The sequence below is a fragment of the Tinamus guttatus genome, unplaced genomic scaffold (assembly GCF_059628265.1).
Source record: "Tinamus guttatus ecotype Peru unplaced genomic scaffold, ASM5962826v1 Tinamus_guttatus_pri_ptg000153l, whole genome shotgun sequence".
Taxonomy (NCBI): domain Eukaryota; kingdom Metazoa; phylum Chordata; class Aves; order Tinamiformes; family Tinamidae; genus Tinamus; species Tinamus guttatus.
The window spans coordinates 1,880,560-1,897,978 of record NW_028288687.1 but is presented as its reverse complement, the minus strand read 5'-3'; the positions used below and the strand labels follow the sequence as shown (position 1 = coordinate 1,897,978).

The following is a 17,419-nucleotide window of genomic DNA, read 5'->3' as shown; positions in this document are numbered from 1 at the left end:
TTTACCGCTTTTCACAGAATTTTGTCACTTTTATTTACAAGATGTCTTATTTTTGTTATTAATTATATCTTTAAAAAAAAGTTAACATCCACAATGCTTTACAAACTGTCTAGAGAATATCATTAGTCACTTAAAAATTACAGCAGCCCTTAAAATAAGATGAATACACTTAACAGTAAGTATTTGAAGATGCTGTGCAGTCTGTAATTTAATATGAAAGTCATCTACATGATTGAAAGCTTGTGTCTATCTTCACAATTAAAACCATCCTTGATTTGAGAGCTGAGTTCAGCTTTGCTTTGCAGAATTGGCATCACTGTTTCAGTATGCTTTGAATTTTGAGTAGTTCTGAATTCTGCATGACCTCAAGTGAGGCCTATTCTTTAATTTTATCCTTCCTCAGAATCTTCCATATATTATTTATATACATTCTGGGCCTTGTAAGTAGTACAAGTGAAAAAGAAGAACATTCATGTTTAGTGAGTAAGTGTTGCTTCTTAATTGTGGTGATGGTTTACAGTATTACATACTTAGGCATTCAACTAAGATTTCTTCTCACAAAACTTAAGTCTGTGTAAAGTATTATTTATAAGCCAGTCACATGCTAGGTGTAGTATGAGCAGTGAATATTCTGAAAAAAACAAAATGCTGTTGGACAATATTGTCTCACAGGTTGTGTTCTTTGGGACTCAATGCTTCTTTTGACTACCTCTTGGGTTTTGAAGTCTTGTACTGCAGTGATATTATTGGGTTTGTATTTTTAAGATACTATTGCTTGTTTAATCTATTAGTGGTGTGGGAGATGGTGGCAGTGGGTGGTGAGTAGGTCTCAGCAGGATGCTTGCATTTCTAAAGCCTGGTACTTCAGCGTCTTCTAGTGGAATGTGGAACAGAGCTGTCACTGTGTTGAATGGCTCTCTTCACCCTCGTTCTTCACAGCACAAAACCTTCCATGGACATGACTCAAATATTCATCTACCTAATAGATTTAATGCATTTGTCATACCTTCCACATTAGTGGAGTTGTGTTGGTGGTCATATCAAGTGTGGAGTAGTGGAAACCTTGAAGCAAATATCTTTGTACGCTTCTCAAAACTGCAGACCCTGGGACCACAGATGACCAAGGAACTCCCAAAATTTTAGCTGCAGTCTTGTCTCCTGAGTAGAGATGAAATTAAGATTTAACACTTAACTATAGACAAGGGCCTGCTTTTTTCCAGGCAGTGTCATATCTAACAGCTTTATTGGGGTTGCCAAAAATAATTCAGGTATTTGGGTATGAGATAATTTTTTTTTTAACTGTTTAACTATTAAAATTTTAGTCTGTGACTATAATTCTATTTAATATCCATTGGGAATTTGAGAACCCATGAAAGAGCAGCTATTGCCTAACTGGTAAAACGTGGGTTACTTCTGTGAATGAGGAGCTGATTTGTAGAAATAAATATTTCATTATAAGCCATGGTGTTGTGTTTGCTTCAGCTCATTCAGGGCATGCAGAAAGGATGATGATAGCATCATTTTGATGATAACCGTATTAATGTCCAACAAAAAAAGGTACTAATAGCTTAGCTAGGTATATGTGAGAAGTAAAGACAGTAGTGTAAATGCAGTGATTTTTCTGAACTTTTTGAATTTATTTTAAGGCATTGACATTGAGCTATGCCTATTATTGAAGCAATACAAAGAAAGAGGATCAGATATCACTGTTATGAACAGAATCAAATAACAAGATGAAATCTTTGCTGAACATTGCTGAATTTAATCAGCATTATGAATAATTGTGGACAGTTTCCAGGAAAGTAGGTAATAAAGATCCAAAGAAGCAAAAAAGGTTTCTGATTGAGGTGATGCTACTTGTTAATTAGTAACTTTTTAATGTGCAATTAAGAATAAGCACTATGGAGCAAGACTCTTTTGTGGCAATAATACAGATTTTAGACTAATGATCAGAGTCTCTTACTCAGAGTGTATCAGGCAGCAGTTTTGAGAAGATTCTTTTGAAACAATTATTTTTCAGTGGATTAACAAATACTCACTGAAAATAAACATTCACCTGATTTTTAATTTAAAAATAAAGTGCAGGTATTCTATTTTCTACAATATATACCTACTTGGAAATAAGTAATATAAGCAATACTGGTGTTTTATTTAAGTAGCCATAGTCTAGCAATTAGAAAATGAAAACAGCCCCTTTAGCAGTTGAAGATGTCTTGTAAAGTAACTTCTCATGCTTTTTTTCCCTTGCCTTTATAAGTCGAGCTGGAGTAAGTTTTCGGTGTATCAGTGTCTATATCTTCTGTTTAAAGGAAATGTAACACTGTGTTGCATAGAACTTTGCACTAATTTTTAAACCTTGGTTTTCTTTTGCTTTGGAAAGAATTCTTTTATATTCACATAAAGATTTTTAAAACTAATTTGCTGGTGTCTTTTGTTCTGAACGCTCCATTGCATGGGTCCTAGCTGGTGCTCCCCAGACTCACCAAAAATAGCTCTCAAATGACTTCTGCAGTTGTTTGTTGCTGCTGCTCTAAAGCAGGATCTCCATCCTTTATTAAATGCGTTCGGGAATGTTGTCACTAAGGGTGAGGATAAGAGTGAGGGACTTAATGCTTTCTTCGCCTCAGTCTTTATCACCCAGATCAGTTATCCTCAAGGTACTTGGCTCCCAGAGCTGGAGGACAGGTGTAGAGTGCAAAATAACCCCCCATAATCCAGGAGGGAACAGCCAGTGACCTGTTATTCCACTTGGACACTCACAAGTCTGTGGATCCAGATGGGATCCACCCATGGGTTCTGAAGGAGCAGGCGGACGTGCTCCCCCAGCTGCTCTCCACCATCTATCAGCAATCCTGGTCAACAGGGGAGGTCCCCGATGACTGGAGACTGGCCACTGTGACACCCATTGCCAGGGACCTGAACAGACCCGCAGTGAACATCAGGGAAGTCCGGATGAGGAAGGGACGGATAAGAGAAGAGAGAAGGCATTTATTTTAATGGATAATTTATCCTGGAAAGGCCTCTTCTTTTTCTCATTAAGTCAAAAAGTGATCCCAAGTTGTTGTTAATTGGCAATAAAAGCCCTTCAGGTTACATTTTCAAGTTTCTTCTCTGCTTAGCTGGGCTTTCCAGCTCCCATCAGCCAAAGCCATGAACTCCTGTATCAGTGGTGATAGTGACTCCATCGCACCATGCTCATTGCTCAGATATATGCTTAACAGAGATAATTAGTAACTTCTTAATGTGAGATTAAGTATAAGCACTATGAAGCAAGACTCTTTTGTGGCAATAATACAGATTTTAGACTAATGATTAGAGTCTCAGAGTGTATCAGGAAGTAGTTTTGAGAAGATTCGTTTTTGTAGCGGTGGATCGTCCAGTAATTAGAAAATGAAGACGACCAGACGGAAAACTACAGGCCTGTCAGCCTGACCTCGGTTGTGGAGAAAGTTATGGAGCAGATCATGTTGAGGGCGATGGCACAGCGTGTGTGTGACAGCCAGGGGATCAGGCCCTGCCAATATGGGTTCATGAAAGGCAGGTCCTTTCACGAGCAGGCAGGTCTGACCTACTTGATCCTCTATGACCAGGTGACCCACCTAGTGGATGAGGGAAAGGCTGTGGACATGGTCTGCTTTGACACAGTCTCCCACTGCTATCTCCTGGAGAAGCTGGCACTCATGTCTTAGACAGGGATACTCTTCACTGAGTGAAGAACTGACTGGATGGTTGGGACCAGGCAGTGGTGGTGAATGGAGTTAAATTCAGCTGGTGACCAGTCACGAGGGGTGTACCCCAGGGTTCAGTGTTGTTGGGTGTCCTGCACCTTGGTCCCAAGAACCCGCTGTAACGCTGCTGGCTTGGGGCAGAGTGACTGGAGAACTGTGTGGCAGAAAGGAGGTCGGGGTGCTGGTCAACAGTCAGCTGAACATAAGGTAGCAGTGTGCCCAGGTGGCCAAGAAGGCCAGTGGCTTCCTGGCTTATATCTGGAAGAGTATTGCCAGCAGGAACAGGAAAGATTGTTCCCCTGTGCTCAGTGCTGGTGAGGGCGCACCTCAAATATTGTCTTCAGCTTTGGACCCTTCAGTACAGGAATGACGTGGGGGTGCTGGAGCATGTCCAAAGAAGGTCAACGAAGCTGATGAAGGGGCTGGAGCACAGACCTTATGAGGCACAACTGAGGGAGCTGGGGTTATTTATTCTGAAGAAAACTCAGGTGAGACCTTACCCCTCTCTACAACTACCTGAAAGGATGAAATGGCCTCAAGTTGCACCATGGGAGGTTCAGGTTAGACATTAGGAAGACTTTCTCCATGGAAAGAGTAGTAAAGTATTGGAAAAGGCTGCCCAGGGAAGTGGTGGAGTCACTGTCCCTGGCAGTGTTCAAGAAATCTGTGGGTGAAGCGCTTAGGGACATCATCTAGCAGGTATGGTGTTAAAGGTTTTATGCTTGTACTCGATGATCTTGAAGGTATTTTCCACCCATGATGATTCCGTGATTCTATGACCTCCCCAGTTCCTGGTGCTTTGACGGGCCGGCTCCTGTCTGCATGTTTGTCTGCAGAGGTTGCCAAGTGTCACCAAGATCAGGGCTGAGCTTGGGTTTTTCACATTGGTGGGACGCCCCGTCACAGAGCAGTTTTCAGTCAAGGTATTGCTCAAGTTCATTAGCTCTCACCCGGCACCAGGGCTGGCTCCCTGTGTGCCTGCAGCTGCCACAACCTGGCTGCAGGTGTGGTGAGAAACTGCCCTCCTTGGTCTTTGCTTTGAAAAAATCTTTAAAGCAAAAATGTTTCAGTAAGGATTTATTACAATGCAGAATATACAGAGATGTTATGGTTGGCAGACAGACAATACAAGGTCACTTTGTAAAAGGAACTCTTTGGCTGTTGGTGTAAAGGCAGTATCTTCCCCCTAGCCCTGCTTCCTGCAGCCCCATGAGTGCTTTGTGGCCCCACTAGCGTGGCAGGGCGCAGATGCGGTAGGGCTGGGGTTGGCGAGTAATAGCCAGGCGGTAGCTGAGGCTGGGCATGGTGTCCTGCGGCATCCGGAAGGTGAATTTCTGCAGCAGGGCCGTGAAGAAGAGGAAGAGCTCGGCGCGGGCCAGCTGCTCACCTGGGCAGGCGCGCTTCCCTGTGGAGACAGTGGGAGCCCTGGATTTGCCCGTGCCCAGTGCAAGCAAAACTCTCCCAAAAGGGCATGGAATTCAGTCAGGAAGATTGTTTCTAAGGTCTCCTGTGTGTTTTGTGGACTTTATTCCTCCCTGTTGCTCCACCCTGCATGGGAAGGGAGCCAAACCGAGGAGCGTGTTTGTTCTGCCCCAGCCACAGAAGTAGAGCAGGATATATGTGTCCATGCGGTGAGGGGAGACACATTTGGGCCGAACATCATCCTGCTTCCACTCCTAGCCTGGGAACTTGCCACGAAAGGGCTGGGGAAAACATCTGCTTCCCCTTACCAAGGGAGAATGGAATGAAGGCCTCTCTCCTGCAGAACTGGCCGTCCTTCAGGAAGTGCTCGGGGTTAAAAGCATCAGGTGTTTCCCATGTCTCCTTATCCATGAACAGTGAGGTCAAGTTGGTCATCAGAAGGGTGCCCTGAGCAAAGAAAACAAAATTTCCCATTACAGTGTCCCCGTGGTTGGCTACCCGTCAGCCAGAGCCAGGGTTACCTTGGGCACGAGGAAGCCCCCGAGCAGGGTGTCACGCGTGGTCATCCGGGGCACGCCAACAGGGACGACATTGCTGAACCTCTGCACCTCATGGACCACCGCGTTGGTGTAGGGCAGGCTGGCCTGGTCGTCCAGGCCTGGCTGCCGGGTCTGACCGACCACGGCATCAATCTCCGCTTGCACACGCGCTGTATGCCAGGAGCAAAGTCATCAACAGCACATGGGGAAAAAATAAACAAAAAAGCATATCTACAGAGCAACAGGGAGGTTGTTATGAAGTTCTCCCAAAGAAGGAAGCTGACCAAAGCCTCTCTATGTTATGAAGTGCCCTATGCTCTGCAGTTTCCGGGGGCAGTGCGGCCCAGGCCTTGGCACAGGCAACAGGGGAGCCTGTGCCAGCACTGAGAGATTGATGACAGGAAGGATGGACTGACCAGCCCTGCACACATGGGATATGGGAGGGAGAGACCAGGAGCGGTCATGGCTCATTTTACCTTGAATTTCTGGGTACGCGGCCATGTAGAGCAAAGCCCAGCGGAGGGTTGTGGACGTTGTCTCTGTGCCCGCAAAGAACAGGTCCAGCACGCAGGCCACAAGATTCTCCTCGCTGAAGCACCCGCTACCGTTGTCCTTAGCAGAAAGGGGTTTGAGCAGCTCGTGGACGGTCACAAACACGCGCAGACCACGCTCCCCCTGCCCAGCACTGAGCTTGCCCTATGGCTTTGGTCAGATGCAGGGAGCCCTCTGCACCTTCCCCTGCAGTTGCCTTCCCCTCCCAGCAGCACTCCAGACTTAGCTTTGGGCTCAGCACAGCTCTTTTGCCCATACTCTGGCCATATTCTAGTGTGTTTGGGCCTGCTCCTTCAACCAACAAACGCTAGCCAAAAGCCAAGTGGCCGTTTCCATGCCGTCCTAAACCAGAGTCCTTCCCAGGTTTGCTTTGGCCACGTTGGAGATGGCCACCCATAGAGATTTAGGATTCATTTCTAGTTGCTCCAAATCTCTAGCCCAAGCTGTGGGAGGGCTCAGCTGCATGACTGACCTTGGCTATCTCCTGCAGGTAGCTGTCAATGAAGTCCCGGCTTTCAGTGGGCTGCCAGTCCTCCTTGTGCTTAGCAATTATGTCACACAGAAAACTTTTGAGCTGCTTCCACATTTCACCAATGGTTTGGTGAGGCCCAGGGAGGTATTTCATGATTCCTGGGAAAAAGCTGTAGAGCTTGGGACATGAGAAGAGAGGAGCACATGGAAGGGAGGACCAGAAAAGAACTTGTGTTATCAAAACCTCATGCCTGCCAAGCCACTTCCATGAATTACTGCTCTACAAGTCTGGAGGACAATCCCAAAGGAGCAGCCAAGGTCTTGCACGAATTGGTGCCCCCTTGGCTGGCCTGGCCGGGGAGCAGTACCTGGCTTAGAGGGTGGGTGTGCAGCACCGCCAGCTTGTCCAGCAGATGCAGCAGCTCTTGGAAGCGCTCGTTGTGGTACTCAAACCGCTCTCCAAAGCTGACAGAGCAGATGATGTTGGAGACAGCATTATTGATCTTAAAGTGAGGGTCAAAAGGATGTCCTGGAGAAGAGGAATACAGAGGAGGGGGTTCTGCCCTGGCTCCCAATTTGGGAGTGGTTTCATAGAGTGGCAAAAACAAGGGGTGAGGAAAGAGCTAAAGGGCTTTGGAAACTGCGGAGCTCAAACATGCTCACACTTCTCAGGAGAGCTCAAAGCAAGCAGTGTTAAACACCCGCTATAAAATATTGCTTTCCCTGATGCCTCCTCACATTAATCAGCTAATTCTGAGGTGTTTTTAGCAGACAGCAGCATGCAGGATGGTGCTCTGGGTTTGGCCTCACCCTGCTCTTCCCCGATGGCATCAGTGAGGTACCGGCACTCCTCCTGTATCCGCTCCTCCAAGCTCTTCTTGCCCAGGCCAAAGTTTCTGAGCGTGGTCAGGGCAAATCTTCTCTGCTGTTTCCATACATGTCCGTTGGAGGAGATCAGCCCTGGAACAAAAGGACAAACAACACCCCGCCGTGAGCTAAGGTAGCTCCTGTTACCGACTTCAAAAAGCGTTAACTCTGCCATTTGCAATGGCAGAGGAGCCAAGTGCATTCTGGGGGGTCACAGATGGCTTCATTCATGGGCGGACAGGTGGTTTACAGGGTCCATGTTTAGACTTTTTGTCCCAAATACATGTCCTGGATGTTAGGAACTCACCACATTGATTAAAGAATTCATTGTCGACACGTAACTGTGGCCGATCTAGGAAGTTTTCACCTTGGTTTACCAGCACCTCCTTAATCATCTTGAAGTTGTTCACAGTGATGTAGCTGATACTGCCTATGTTCAAGCTGTAGATGTCCCCATATTTTTCAATAAGCTAGGGGGGAAAAAGAAATGATCAAACAGGACAGTTTAGTGGAGGGGAAGCAGAAGGGAAACCCCACGTCATGTGGCCTTGCCAAGAACCTGAGCAAAGCCATGGGGAACATCAGGGAAATTCGTATTAGGAAAGGAGTGATATGGGATAAGACAACTGTTTAAGCGGATGATAGATCCAGGAAAGGCCTCTTCTTCTTCTCATTAAGTAAATAAGTGATCCAATATTGGTGTTAATTAGCAATAAATTGAAAAGAAGTCCTTCAAGCTGCATTTTCAAGTCTCCGCTCTGCTTCGCAGGGTCTGCCCAGCTCCTGTCTCCCGCCCCCTCTCCTTCCATTCCCTGCCTACACCACAGGACTCCTATTACAGTAGTGATAGCAGATCCATAACTCCATGCCCTTTCCCCAGAGAAATGCCAGGGTTCGCATCCCTGCCGCGCCTGGACAGACGTTATCCAAACCTCTCACCACACTCCTCTGCCAGGGGAGGTCTCTGGAGCCTCTTCCTCCCCTGGTGGCTCCCCATGGGCCACTTCTTATACTTGCATTGACCCCCTTTCGCCTCACTGTAAAGTGCTGTGTACCCATCTGGCCCCTTCCCACTCAGTCTTGGGTCTCCTTAGCCCTTGGGACTTGTTACCTTCTCTGCCCCTTTCAGGGGATCCTTGAAGTCAATGAGGAAGACATTCCCCACGAAGGGGAGCGGGAAGGGACCCGGCGGGAAGTTTTTGGGCTTCCTCCTCTTCATGTAGTCGGCAATGAGCAGGAAGACGAGCAGGAAGACCAGGAGGGTCCGTATGGACACACTGGAGATGCCCTCGCTCAGGAGGCGCAGCATGGCGAGGGTGATGATGCCGGCAGCCCCAGCTGCCTGGATCCGCGCCCGGAGATGGGCAAAGTGCACGAGGAGACGGGCGCAAACAAGGAAGCCGCTTGTGCAGCGGCCCGCCTGGCCTGGCACGCCTCCCCACCTCCCTCACAGGGAGGATTTTTTATAGCTGCTTTTTTATAACTTAAAAAACAGTTTGATTCTTAGTGCTTGACTTCTTTTCCTCTACTTCTTTCCTGAGAAAACTCATGCCAGGCTTCTTGCCAGGAGGGCACCAGAGGCACCGTGTTAGAAATCCTCACTGCAACCGCCCGCTCACCTCTGTGGTCCCAGCTCCTTCTCTTGGTGCCGGCGGCCGCGGTAGAGCCCGGCCGGGAGCTCTGCTCCTGCTTCCTGACTGCTCCACACTCATTTCCGGCTTGTCGGCAATGCCCTAATGCGAGTGCAGCGCTCACGTCTGCACCAGGATATACAATACAAGATCAGTGCAGTTTGGAAATGCTTTTATTCTTTTTTCTTCCAGTGATTAGAAAAGGAAAGGATTGCATCCATTTATTCTTTTCCACGACACATCATAAAGGGGACCAATGCAGCTGCAGCAACAACATTATGCAAGTTTGAAACAGGAAAACCAAAGAGGGGAAGCTGGTTTGCTAAGGCAAAGCAAATAGCACACATTGTGCTATTTTTAATTGTAGCCTTGTGCCCTGGTTAGAGATGAAATTAACATATAATATCTAACCGTAGGCAAGGGCCTACCTTTTTTCTGGGAAGTGTAATATCTGACAGCCTTACCTTATTAGAGATGTCCAAAGTAATTCAGGTATTTGGGTATGAGATCAAATTCTACTTTTTTTTTTTTTTTTTTTTTTTAACTATTTAACTGTTAAAATTGTACTTAAAGCGCTCATCACTGGAATGTGGCCATGGATGGCATTAGGCTTTGTAGGAAGGTCAGGCCAGGGAGGCTCCCTCCTTTACCTGAAGGAGCAACTGGAGTATATGGAGCTCTGCCTCAGGTAAGACTAAGGACGGGTAGAGACCTTGCTGGGAAGTTTTAAAGGTCAGGCCAAGGAGGGCAACACTGTGATGGCTGTTTACTACAAGCCTCACGATGAGGAAGAGGAAGTGGATGAGAATTTCTACAGGCAGCGGCCAGCTCTATGAGCTTCAAGAAGGCCCAAGCGCTGGGTCCTGCACTTCAGTCCCAGCAACCCCATGCAACGCAACCGGCTTGGGGCAGATTGGCTGGAGAGCTGTGTGGCAGAAAGGATGTGGGGGGTGCTGGTCAACAGCCAGCTGAACATGAGGCAGCAGTGTGCCCAGATGGCCAAGAAGGTCAGAGGTCTCCTGGCTTGTATGAGGAACAGTGTAGCCAACAGGAGCAGGGAAGTGATCGTTCCCTTGTACTCATTGCAGGTGAGGCCGCACCTCAAATATTGTGTTCAGCTTTGGATCCCTCAGTAGAAGAAAGGCATAAAGGTGCTGGAGCATGTCCAAAGAAGGGCAAAGAAGGGTTTACAGTTAAACTCAATGATCTTGAGGGTCTTTTGCAACCAGAATAATTCTAGGATTCTCTGAACTGCCTCCTTTCTGGTGCTTTGAGAGGGTGGCTCTCCACCCATGTCCTGACCTGGGAGGTGAGAAAGGAGGGTGAGAGACTGGAGCAAAGGGCAGGGGTTTCTCCTCCAGCTTCAGGTAGGAACCTTGCCAAGTCTCCTGCATGTTATAAACAGATGAGTTTGGCTTCTGTCTGCATGTTTCCATGTAATTAATCTACAAAACCCAGTGGCAGCAGCTCTAGCTTGGGAGCATCATGTGGCAGAAATAGCGCCTTAGGTCAAGCCATCATCTTGTAGCCTTGTGTACCTCAAGGCCATCTAGCAAGACCCTGTGCCCAAAGTCACCTTGCTGCAAGGGAAGGACAGAGGTGGCCCAGTGTCACCAAGCTCAGGGCTGAGCTTGGGTTTGTCACATTGGTGGGACCCCCCCCCCCCATGGTGACACAGCAGTCTTCAGTCAAGATGTTGCTCAAGTTCACTAGTGCTCGCCTGAGGCTAGGACTGCCTCCACGTGTGGCGACAGATACCTGGCTGCAGGTGTTTTGAGAAACTGCCCTTTTTGGCTTTGCTTTGAAAAATTATTTACAGCAAAAATGTTTCAGTAAAGATTTATTAGAAAAATCAGAACACAAACAATAGAGAATCTTTTTTTACATATATACCTAGAGAGATTGTCTGTCAAGAGCAACTTTTGGCTATTTCTACCCATGCTCAAAACAGGAGACAAGGGCTGGTGCTGGTCATTAACGGTTTGGATCCACGCAAATAACACTCTCTGCAAAACACTCCTAATTTACTTGCTGGTATGAATGACAACTAGCCAAAATAAAATTAAGAAATCCTTGATTCCTCCATTTTAATGTTGTCAAAAAGAAATTAAATATTTATCATCTGGCTGAACAGGGATTTTCTACCTGCCTCTTGAAAGCTCTGCAGCCTTGGGTTATGGTTGGCAGACAGACACTACAAGGTCACTTTGTAAAAGGAGCTCTTTTGCTGTTGGTGTAGAGGCAATATCTTCTCCCTGCCTCTGCTTTCTGCAGCCCCACGGGTGCTTCAGGGCCCCACTAACGCAGCAGGGCGCAGATGCGGAAGGGCTGGGGTTGGCGAGTAATAGCCAGGCGGTAGCTGAGGCTGGGCACGGTGTCCTGCGGCATCCGGAAGGTGAATTTCTGCAGCAGGGCCGTGAAGAAGAGGAAGAGCTCGGCGCGGGCCAGCTGCTCGCCTGGGCAGGCGCGCTTCCCTGCGGAGACAGTGGCAGCCCTGGGTTTGCCCTTGCCCAGTGCAAGCAAAACTCTCCCAAAAGGGCATGGAATTCAGTTAGGAACATTGTTTGCAGGAGTTTCCACTCTGCTCTGGTAGTGACTTGGGCAACCTAAGACCGATCACGTAGGGTACGAAGACAAGGTCATGAAGGGTGGGGGGGACACCCCTGCCTTTAAGAAGCTTCCGAGGTCTCCTGTGTGTTTTGTGGGACTTTATTCCTTCCTGTTGATCCACCCTGCGTGGGAAGGGAGCTGACATGAGGAGGGGTTTGCTCTGCACCAGCCACGCATGCTGGGCTGGACGTGTGTCCGTGGGGTGAGGGGAATTGCACTTGGGGCGAACATCATCCTGCTTCTACTCCCAGCCTGGGAACTCATAGTGAAGGGGCTGTGGAAAACATCTGCTCCCCCTTACCTAGGGAGAATGGAATGAAGGTCTCTCTCCTGCAGAACTGGCCGTCCTTCAGGAAGTGCTTGGGGTTAAAAGCATCAGGGGTTTCCCACTCCTTGTCCATGAGCACTGAGTTCAAGCTGGTCATCAGAAGGGTGCCCTGAGCAAAGAAAACAAAATTTTCCATTATTGTGTCGCCATGGTTGGCTACCCGTCAGCCAGAGCCAGGGTTACCTTGGGCACGAGGAAGCCCCCGAGCAGGGTGTCCCGCGTGGTCAGCCGGGGCACACCAACAGGGAGGATATTGCTGAACCTCTGCACCTCGTGGACCACCGCGTTGGTGTAGGGCAGGCTGGCCTGGTCTTCCAGGCCTGGCTGCCGCGTCTGCCCCACTACAGCATCGATCTCCGCTTGCACACGCGCTGCACGTCAGGAGCAAAGTCATCAACAGCATAGTGAAGAAAAAAAAAACCAACAACAACAGAGCAACAGGTTAGTGGTTATGAAGTTCTCCCAAAGATGGAATCCATTGAGAGTCTCGATACGTGATGAAGTGCCCCATGCTCTGCAGGTTCCAGCGGCAATGAGGCCAAGGCCTTGGCACAGGGAACGGGTCACCGTGGGACGACACGATGGATGGACTCGCCAACTACTCACACAAGGGATATGGGAGGGAGAGAGCAGGAGCGGGTTCTGGGCACATGTCTCATTTTACCTTGAATTTCTGGGTACGCGGCCATGTAGAGCAAAGCCCAGCGGAGGGTTGTGGACGTTGTCTCTGTGCCTGCAAGGAACAGGTCCAGCATGCAGGCCACAAGATTCTCCTCGCTGAAGCACCCGCTGCCGTCGTCCTTAGCAGAGAGGGGTTTGAGCAGCTTGAAGACAGTCACGACTGCCCGCAGACCGCGCTCAGCCTGCCCATCACTGAGCTCACCCCATGGCTTTGGTCAGATGCACAGAGCCTCATACACCTCCCCGGTGGGAAGATGCCCTGTGCAGTTGCCTTTCCCTCCCAGCAGCACTCCAGACTTAGCTTTGGGCTCAGCACAGCTGCTTTGCCCATATTCTGCTGATATTTTAGTGTATTTGGTCCTGTTCCTTCAACTAACATGTGCCACCAAAAGCAAAATGGACTTTTCCACACTGTACTATAAGCGAGGCCTTCCCAGCTTTGCTTTGGCCACGTTGGAGACACCCATAGAGAATTAGGATTCAGTTCTAGTTGCTCCTGAGTTCTAGCCCAAGCTGTGAGAGGGTTCAGCTGCATGACTGACCTTGGCTATCTCCTGCAGGTAGCTGTCGATGAAGTCCCGGCTTTCGGTGGGCTGCCAGTCCTCCTTGTGCTTAGCAATTATGTCACGCAGAAAATTTTTGAGCTGCTTCCACATTTCAGCAATGGTGCGGTGAGGCCCAGGGAGGTATTTCATGATTCCTGGGAAAGAGCTGTAGAGCTTGAGAAACGAGAAGAGAAGGACACATGGAAAAGAGGACCACAACAACCCTTGTGTTATCAAAACCTCATGCCTACCAAGCCACCTCCATGAATTACTGTTTTGCAAGTCTGGAGGATAACCCCACAGGAAGAGCCAAGGTCTTGCACAAATTGGTGTCCATGTGGCTGGCCTGGGCGGGGAGCAGTACCTGTGTCAGACGGTGGGCATACAGCACCATCACCTTGTCCAGCAGATGCAGCAGCTCTTGGAAGCGCTCGTTGTGGTACTCAAACCGCTCTCCAAAGCTGACAGAGCAGATGATGTTGGAGACGGCATTATTGATCTTAAAGTGAGGGTCAAAAGGATGTCCTGGAGAAGAGGAATACAGAGGAGTGGGTTCTGCCCTGGATCCCCCTTCAGGAGTGGGAGGGTGATGGACAGCAAGGTGTGCGGAAAGAGGTGAAAATGGCCTTTGGAAACAGCGGAGCTTGGAGGTGCTCACACTTCTCAGGTGAGCTCAACGCAAGCAGTGTTAAACACCCGCTATAAAATATTGCTTTCCCTGATGCCTCCTCACATTGATCAGCTAATTCTGAGGTGTTTTTAGCAGACAGCAGCATGCAGGATGGTGCTGTGGGTCTGGCCTCACCCTGCTCTTCCCCAATGGCATCAGTGAGGTACCGGCACTCCTCCTGTATCCGCTCCTCCATCCTCTTCTTGCCCAGGCCAAAGTTTCTGAGCGTGGTCAGGGCAAATCTTCTCTGCTGCTTCCATATATGTCCGTTGGAGGAGAGCAGCCCTGGAATAAAAGGACAAGAAATAACCCACCGTGAGCTAAGGTAGCTCCTGTTGTCGACTTGGAAAAGCGTTAACTCTGCCATTTGCAATGGCAGAGGAGCCAAGTGCATTGTGGGGGTCACAGATGGCCTCATTCATGGGCAGACAGGTGGTTTACAGGGTCCATGTTTAGACTTTTTGTCTCAAATACATGTCCCGGATGATACGAACTCACCTCGTTTGTTAAAGAATTCAGTGTCAACGGGGAACTGTGGCCGATCTAGGAAGTTTTCACCTTGGTTTACCAGCACCTCCTTAATCATCTTGAAGTTGTTGACAGCGACGTAGCTCATACTGCCGAGATCCATGCTGTAGATGTCCCCAAATTTTTCAAGAAGCTAGCGGGGGAAAAGAAATGATCAAGGCCATGGAGAGCAAAGCTCAGTGGAGGGGAAGGAGACAGGAAGCCCCAAGTCATGTGGCCTTGCCAGAGACCTGACAAAACACACAGCAAGCATCAGGGAAGGTGGGATTAGGAAGGGAGGGCTAGGGAAGGAGATAAATCATATATTTAAGGGGATAATGGACCCAGGAAAGGCTTGTTCTTCTTCTCATTAAGTACATAAATGATCCGAAGTTGGTGTTAATTAGCAGTAAATTGAATAAAGCCCTTCAAGCTTTATTTACATTTTCAAGTCTCCTCTCTGCTTAGCAGGGCTTTCCCAGCTCCTGTCTCCCTCCTTTTCTCCCTCCCTCTCTCCCTTTCCAGCCAAAGCCACAGGACTCCTATTACAGTAGTGATAGCAGATCCATAACTCCAAGCCCTTTCCCCAGAGAAATGTCAATGTTTGCATCCCCTCCACACCTGGACGAACGTTATGCAGACATCTCACCACACACCCCTGCCATGGGAGGTCTCTGGAGCCTCTTCCTCCCCTGGTGGCTCCCCATGGGCCACTTCTTATACTTGCATTGACCCCTTTCCCCTCACTGTAAAGTGCTGTGTACCCATCTGGCCCCTTCCCACTCAGTCTTGGGTCTCCTTAGCCCTTGGGACGCATTACCTTCTTTGCCCCTTTCAGGGGATCCTTGAAGTCAATGAGGAAGACATTCCCCACGAAGGGGAGGCGGAAGGGTCGTGGTGGGAAGTTTTTGGGCTTCCTGCTCTTCATGTAGTCGGCAATGAGCAGGAAGACGAGCAGGAAGACCAGGAGGGTCCATATGGACACGCTGGAGATGCCCTCGCTCAGGAGGCGCAGCATGGCGAGGGTGATGATGCCGGCAGCCCCAGCTGCCTGGATCCGCACCCGGAGATGGGCAAAGTGCACGGGGAGACGGGCGCAGGCGAAGAAGCTGCTCATGCAGCGGCCCGCCTTCCCTGGCACGCCTCTCCACCTCCCTCCCAGGGAGGCTTTTTTATAACTTAAAAAGCAGTTTGATTCTTAGTGCTTGACTTCTTTCCTTCTCCTTCTTTCCTGAGAAAACTCATGCCAGGCTTCTTGCCAGGAGGACACCAGAGACACCGTGTTAGAAATCCTCACTGCAACCGCCCGCTCACCTCTGTGGTCCCAGCTCCTTCTCTTGGTGCCAGCGGCCCGTGTAGAGCCCGGCCGGGAGCTCTGCTCCTGCTTCCTGACTGCTCCACACTCATTTCCAGCTTGTCGGCAATGCCCTAATGCAAGTGCAGAGCTCACGTCCTTACCAGGATATCCAATACAAGATCAGTGCAGTTTGGAAATGCTTTTTTTCTTTTTTCTTCCAATGATTAGGAAAGGATTGCATCCATTTATTCTTTTCCACGACACATCATAAAGGGGACCAATGCAGCTGCAGCAACAACATCATGCAAGTTTGAAACAGGAAAACCAAAGAGGGGAAGCTGGTTTGCTAAGGCAAAGCAAATAGCACACATTGTGCTATTTTTAATTGTAGCCTTGTGCCCTGGTTAGAGATGAAATTAACATATAATATCTAACCATAGGCAAGGGCCTACTTTTTTTCTGGGAAGTGCAATATCTGGCAGCCTTACCTTATTAGGGATGTCAAAAGTAATTCAGGTATTTGGGTATGAGATCAAATTCTACTTTTTTTTAAAAAAAACTATTTAACTGTTAAAACTGTACTTAAAGCCCTCATCACTGGAACGTGGCCATGGATGGCAAAAGGCTTTTTAGGAAGGACAGGCCAGGGAGGCTCCCTCATTTATCTGGGGGAGGTATTCTTTATGTGAGAGAGCAACTGGGATGTATGGAGCTTCGCCTAGGGGAGAATAAAGCGTAGGCCGAGACCCTGTAGGAAAGGTTTAAAGGTCAGACCAACAGAGGCAATACTCTGGTGGCTGTTTACTACAGGCCTCCTGACGAGGAAGTGGATGAGGCCCTATACAGGCAAATGCAGGAAAGCTCATGATCGCAGTCCCTTGTCCTTAGGAGGGACTTCAGCCACCCTGATATCCACTGCGATAAGCACACAGCTGGGAACTGACAGTCCAGGAGGTTCTTGCAGAACCTTGCAGATGATATCTTCTTGATGGTGGGGGTAGGGGAGCCACCAAGGAGAGGGGCTCTGCTAGATCCGATACTACCAAACAGAGATGGTCTAGTTGGCAGTGTGAGGCTTGGGGCAGTCTTGGCTGCAGTGACCATGAGATGTTGGAATTCATAATCCTACAAGGAGGAAGCTGGGCAAGAAGTAGGGTTGCAACCCTGGATTTCAAGAGGCGTAACTTTGACCTCTTCAGGGATCTCCTTGGAGGAATCCTCTGGGCCATGGTCTTAGAAGGAAAGGAGCTCCAGGGTCCTAAAAGGAAACGGGTCCAGGAGAGTTTGCAAGTATTAAAGCAGCACTTTCTCCATGCTCCAGGTGACCTGCCAGTGTGTGACGGATGGTCTACTTAGGCTTCTGTAAGGTCCTTGATGCAGTCTCCCACTGCTTTGTACTTGAGAAGCTGGCACTCATGGCTTAGACAGGGGTGCTCTTTACTGGATGAAGAACTGTCTGGGTGGCCAGTCCCAGAGAGTTGGTGGTGAATGGAGTTAAATCCAGCTGGTGACCGGTCACGGGCAGTATTCCCCAGGATTCAGTGTTGGGGCAGGTCCTGTTTCATATTTTT

General features: G+C 48.7%; 2 protein-coding genes and 2 long non-coding RNA genes across 4 annotated transcripts; all 4 read right to left on the bottom strand.

Annotated features, from left to right (window-relative positions):
* Window positions 1-5,031: 5,031 nt before the first annotated feature.
* Window positions 5,032-5,540, bottom strand: LOC148595110 (uncharacterized). The gene is made up of 2 exons (XR_015913256.1): window positions 5,459-5,540; window positions 5,032-5,133 (listed from the first exon to the last, which is right to left on the bottom strand). It is a non-coding gene; the product is annotated as an uncharacterized LOC148595110 (long non-coding RNA).
* Window positions 5,541-5,623: 83 nt separating this feature from the next.
* LOC104575346 (cytochrome P450 2J4) lies at window positions 5,624-8,888 on the bottom strand. Its single transcript, XM_088522483.1, has 7 exons — window positions 8,691-8,888; window positions 7,887-8,049; window positions 7,523-7,747; window positions 7,081-7,241; window positions 6,714-6,890; window positions 6,166-6,301; window positions 5,624-5,859 (listed from the first exon to the last, which is right to left on the bottom strand). The coding sequence occupies exons 1-7, from the start codon at window positions 8,886-8,888 to the stop codon at window positions 5,645-5,647; spliced, it is 1,275 nt and encodes a 424-aa protein (XP_088378609.1). The 3' UTR covers window positions 5,624-5,644.
* A 2,653-nt stretch (window positions 8,889-11,541) lies between these two features.
* LOC148595109 (uncharacterized) lies at window positions 11,542-12,209 on the bottom strand. Its single transcript, XR_015913255.1, has 2 exons — window positions 12,122-12,209; window positions 11,542-11,684 (listed from the first exon to the last, which is right to left on the bottom strand). It is a non-coding gene; the product is annotated as an uncharacterized LOC148595109 (long non-coding RNA).
* A 95-nt stretch (window positions 12,210-12,304) lies between these two features.
* LOC104575347 (cytochrome P450 2J2) lies at window positions 12,305-15,668 on the bottom strand. The gene is made up of 7 exons (XM_088522482.1): window positions 15,372-15,668; window positions 14,543-14,705; window positions 14,180-14,329; window positions 13,739-13,899; window positions 13,372-13,548; window positions 12,813-12,948; window positions 12,305-12,519 (listed from the first exon to the last, which is right to left on the bottom strand). The coding sequence occupies exons 1-7, from the start codon at window positions 15,666-15,668 to the stop codon at window positions 12,305-12,307; spliced, it is 1,299 nt and encodes a 432-aa protein (XP_088378608.1).
* Between the last annotated feature and the right edge of the window lie 1,751 nt (window positions 15,669-17,419).

Bases quoted from the DNA above. Each gene is read 5' to 3' on its own strand.
- LOC104575347 (XM_088522482.1), bottom strand. From the start codon at position 15,668: ATGAGCAGCTTCTTCGCCTGCGCCCGTCTCCCCGTGCACTTTGCCCAT. The intron at 13,900-14,179 runs GTGAGGCCAGAC...CCTCTTCTCCAG, and splicing joins TGCCATTGGGGAAGAGCAGG to GACATCCTTTTGACCCTCAC. The intron at 12,520-12,812 runs GTAAAATGAGAC...CCTGACGTGCAG, and splicing joins CGCGTACCCAGAAATTCAAG to CGCGTGTGCAAGCGGAGATC.
- LOC104575346 (XM_088522483.1), bottom strand. From the start codon at position 8,888: ATGCTGCGCCTCCTGAGCGAGGGCATCTCCAGTGTGTCCATACGGACC. The intron at 7,748-7,886 runs GTGAGTTCCTAA...TGCAAATGGCAG, and splicing joins TGAATTCTTTAATCAATGTG to AGTTAACGCTTTTTGAAGTC. The intron at 6,891-7,080 runs GTACTGCTCCCC...TCATGTCCCAAG, and splicing joins ACACCCACCCTCTAAGCCAG to CTCTACAGCTTTTTCCCAGG.